Below are 4,190 nucleotides of genomic sequence, written 5' to 3'. Positions count from 1 at the left end.
ATAATAAGTCAGTTTGTTTAACTTTTTTCTCTCTCTAAAAGTCCTTATTTTTAATAAAATAAGCACTTATTTATTTATTTTATATTTTTGTCTATTTTTTTAAATAAGCAAGTTTTTGCTGTTTTTTTTAAAACAACTCCCATGTGTTTTTTAAAGAATTGCTCTTTTTTTTAAATACTTATTTAAAACATTTATTTTTAAATTTAAACAAAGGAATCCAATATTAAACATAATAATCAAATATAAATTATTCTTAAAATATTAATAAGAAGTTAAACTTATATTTCTAGTAAATTCACTCTTATTTTAAATAGTCTCGATCTTAAATCAATCCGTAAATAAAAAATGAATTAGGGTCTTAAAAATGGATCTCAAACCAATCCCTCCTTTGCTTACCTGTGTAAACGAAGTTTGTTCCTTACTATTTTTCTTTTCTTTGTCTTTTTACTTATTTTTTGAAAAAAAACAAATAAAAATAAATGTTAGAAACGTCACAACAAGACAACTAAAATGGCACGTTTTCTTTATATTCATTATTGCATGAGGTCCACCAATCACGCAGAAACAATTGTGTTACAACCGATAAATCAAAACTAATAATCCAAAATGTGTTTAATGAAAAAGGCATAACACAATGGGGTTGCTTATAAGTAATTCCTGTGTCACATCAATTCTGACTCACTTTATGGATTGTTTAAATTTTAGCAAAATTACTTTTTAAGTAATTTTTCTAAAATTTAAATAACTCATAAAGTAGACTAGAGCTAATGTGGCAGTGATGTGGCACAAGAGTTACTTATTAGCAACCCCATGACAGATGCTTTAATATATTTATCACGGATGTGTATAAAGAAAAAAGACTTAGCATTTTTTGGATATATATAAAAAAGGCTTAGTATGTTTATAAGGACTACTTAAATTTCTTTTTAATCCCTTAATTTAAAATTAATTTTTTAGTTATAATTTTAAAAAATCTTATTTTAATTCTTATTCATATATCTCCGATGAATCTATTAAATAATGTTAAATAAAATTTACTTGATTATCATATTAAAATTAAATGATCATTTTATCTTAATCTATCATTGATGGTGACATGAAAAGTTAAAATACTTTTTTTAATTTACAAAAATTAAAAGAATGAATTTTAAATTTGAGAAACTAAAAAATAAATTTATCTTAAATTTAAAGGATTAAAAATATATTTAAAATAAAGAAATACATTAAAAAAAATTTATAAAATATTTCAAAACTACTACATATTCATATCCTAATGGAACATCTAATTTTTTAACTCATAAAAATAAATTAACAAAATTTAATTATGTTATATATAGAATAACTCTAACCATGATAGTCTCATATCTTATAGTACAAAAGTATATGTTTTTTTAATTAAAATTACAAAGTATATGTTATTATGTTAGATTGAGGTCGCTTTACTCCTGAGGTATAGTGGGTCCTAAACTCCTAATCATGTATAATCTATTTTAGTGAGGTCGCTTTATTCACTGAGTTATCGTGGGTCCTAACTTCGTACAATTTTTTTTAGTTACATTCTTATTTTCTTTTTCATTTTTGTTTGGTTGTATCAGCTATTGTATTCCATAAAAAATGATAGCGATATTTTTTTCAATACACTTTTGTTCATTTTTTTTATATTATTTATTTGAAATCACAAATTTTAGTAGATCTTATCCTTAAATAAAAAAAACCATTAGATAATATACATAATTTACAAATTTTGAATTTTTTAATAAATTTTATTAAAAAAAGTGTTTGAAAAAAATGTGTTAGAAAGAGTAAGAAAGCATTTCTCTTTATTCTATATACATTTTTCGCTATTATTTTTACACTGCCGTTACAGGAAAAAAAAGTTACAAGGAACATAATTTCTTATTACAAAACAGTAAAAGGCCTTCAAATTGTGCTACAAATACTGAATGTACTTGGTTATATCATCATCACACGTTCCAAGAAGATCAGCATCTTCAAACAGGAAGCACGACGTGGAGCTAGAAGACTCACCAAAGTTGATTTCAGACACACTGCAGTCACCACCACTTGTTTCAAAGTTTCTGAAGGAAGCAACATTTGATGAAACGCATTGCCAATTATCTTCATTATCAGAAAAGCACGAGGGTGTGGTAATGGTTTCTTGATTGAACATTAATGTAGGACTAGAGGGAGAGCCATTAATTATTTTTCCTATGTGTGGTCCATCCTCAAAAGGGCTTAAACTTAAAGCACTTAAACAACCACCACCTCCAACTTGATCACTGCCAATAAAGCTACCATCACTAGTACTAGTCTCACCTTTTTCACCATTTTCCATCAATTTCGAAATCACAGCTTTTGCATCAGCTTTATGAGGGAGAGAAGTAGCCATCTTGTTTAGTAACTTAGCAGAAGTTAGTGAATGACTTGATGAGGCCAAATTAGGCACAACGGGTTCTGTGATATTGTTATTGCCCTTTTCTAACCCAATTCCTGTTTTGAACACACTTTCACTAGCAACAATAGGTTGGCATGATTTGATTGCTTCAAGGTACCCAGATGCCAGAATCTTACTAGCAACTTTGTTGAGAAGCTGAGTAGAAGATGACATTGAATTGGATGAGGTGTGATGATGAGATTGGTGTGTGGTGGAGTTTGGTTCATTATGGCATGGAGTTTTCTTGGATGAAACCATGTACAAGTCATTGGATTTTGATTCTGTGGAACTATCAACCTTCTTTTCAATTTTCTTTTTCAGATATGAGTTCCAATAGTTCTTGATTTCGTTGTCTGTTCGCATTGGTATGTGCTTTGCAATACTTGACCACCTAGCAGGAAAATAATATTATCACAATGTAATAAAAATTGGCCACCATATCAAGTGAAACAAGTTGCTTAATTAAGTGCAGAGCTACATTCTGGTTCATATTATCCATTGGAAAGAGTCAAAGAGCAAACATCATTGATGAGAAACTAAAAGTCTACGGTGTCATTCTCATAGGAATTTCCTAAATCATAAACAAAAACATATTGAATGCAAAACTTCTTGAGGCTATCTAATTATAGACATTCATATAACTACAGATTCGAGCTATAGCAGCTAGATCTTTCACAGTTTCACCTGTTGCCAAGAATTGCATGAAATTTTATAATTGTCTGCTCTTCTTCTTCGCTTAATTTTCCTCTCTTAATGTCGGGTCTTAGGTAGTTAAACCATCTAAGCCTGCAACTCTTTCCACATCTCTGAAGACCTGCACAATACCCAAGAAAACATTACCCTCATTTTATTTAGTGGCAAATGTTATTCCCTAACCAGTAGAAATCAAAGGTAATGTTCCATGATGCTGAACTCTTATCATAATATAAAGATGAAAATTATTGACCCAAATGGATATATTCTAAAACAACAGCAATAACAACAGTAGAAGAACAAATTTTCATATCCTATTTATATTCTACAAAAGGAGAATGAAATTAGACTAAGGATCCACTACATAAATGTGAACCATACAAGACTAAGACTAAAGATGGTACAAAGAGGGTTAAATAAAAACTTGACCAGCTTTGAGTGGCAAGGTACGCCAGCTTCCTGTGCCATGTTTCTGAATGTAAGCTATTAGTTTCTGATCTTCTTGAACTGTCCATGCTCCTTTTCTCAAGTCCTCATGGCTGCAGCAAGGAGTTCTTACCATTTTGCAACATCAGTGGAGGCAGGAAGCCATGAGCATGCCTAAGAAGGAAGGTAATAGGTATGGCTTTATTTTGGGATTGAAGACTTGCCAAAATAAAAGATAAAAACTCTAGTAGTACACTGATACTGTTTGCTTGGGTGAGAAATGGTTATGACTATGAACTGAGATATCAGATATGGACAAACTAATAATCAGGGCATTGAAAGTGTGGCTGTCGACGCTGCATGTGTTCAATTTAGGCCTCATATAAAGGAGAAATTATTATATAGTTCCACACATCGTGTGATCAATTATTCTGGAAGTCTTTGGTTAATTAGGATGTGTAAAACTCTATGGATAAAAAAAATAAAGGCGACATATAAACTTTAATGTGATATGATGAAAATATTATACTTGATTACATTTCATATAAAGATTAATTCAGAGTTTGATAGTTTCGGACCACGAGTACGACCACTTTGAGCATTGATAACATGTGGGGGCATGAATATGGCTGGCTGG

The 4,190-nt window shown here is 30.1% G+C and overlaps 1 protein-coding gene across 1 annotated transcript; it reads right to left on the bottom strand.

Annotated features, from left to right (window-relative positions):
* Positions 1 to 1,791: 1,791 nt before the first annotated feature.
* LOC109797014 (uncharacterized) lies at positions 1,792 to 3,965 on the bottom strand. Its single transcript, XM_020356895.3, has 3 exons — positions 3,557 to 3,965; positions 3,119 to 3,248; positions 1,792 to 2,825 (listed from the first exon to the last, which is right to left on the bottom strand). Exons 1-3 carry the CDS (start codon positions 3,687 to 3,689, stop codon positions 1,931 to 1,933), a joined length of 1,158 nt encoding a protein of 385 aa, XP_020212484.1. The 5' UTR covers positions 3,690 to 3,965; the 3' UTR covers positions 1,792 to 1,930.
* Between the last annotated feature and the right edge of the window lie 225 nt (positions 3,966 to 4,190).

The sequence above is a fragment of the Cajanus cajan genome, chromosome 6, assembly GCF_000230855.2.
Source record: "Cajanus cajan strain Asha chromosome 6, NIPB_CcT2T_4, whole genome shotgun sequence".
In the NCBI taxonomy this organism is placed as follows: Eukaryota; Viridiplantae; Streptophyta; class Magnoliopsida; order Fabales; family Fabaceae; genus Cajanus; species Cajanus cajan.
Note: the sequence above shows the minus strand (reverse complement) of the source record. Positions and strands in the feature narration are given on the sequence as shown.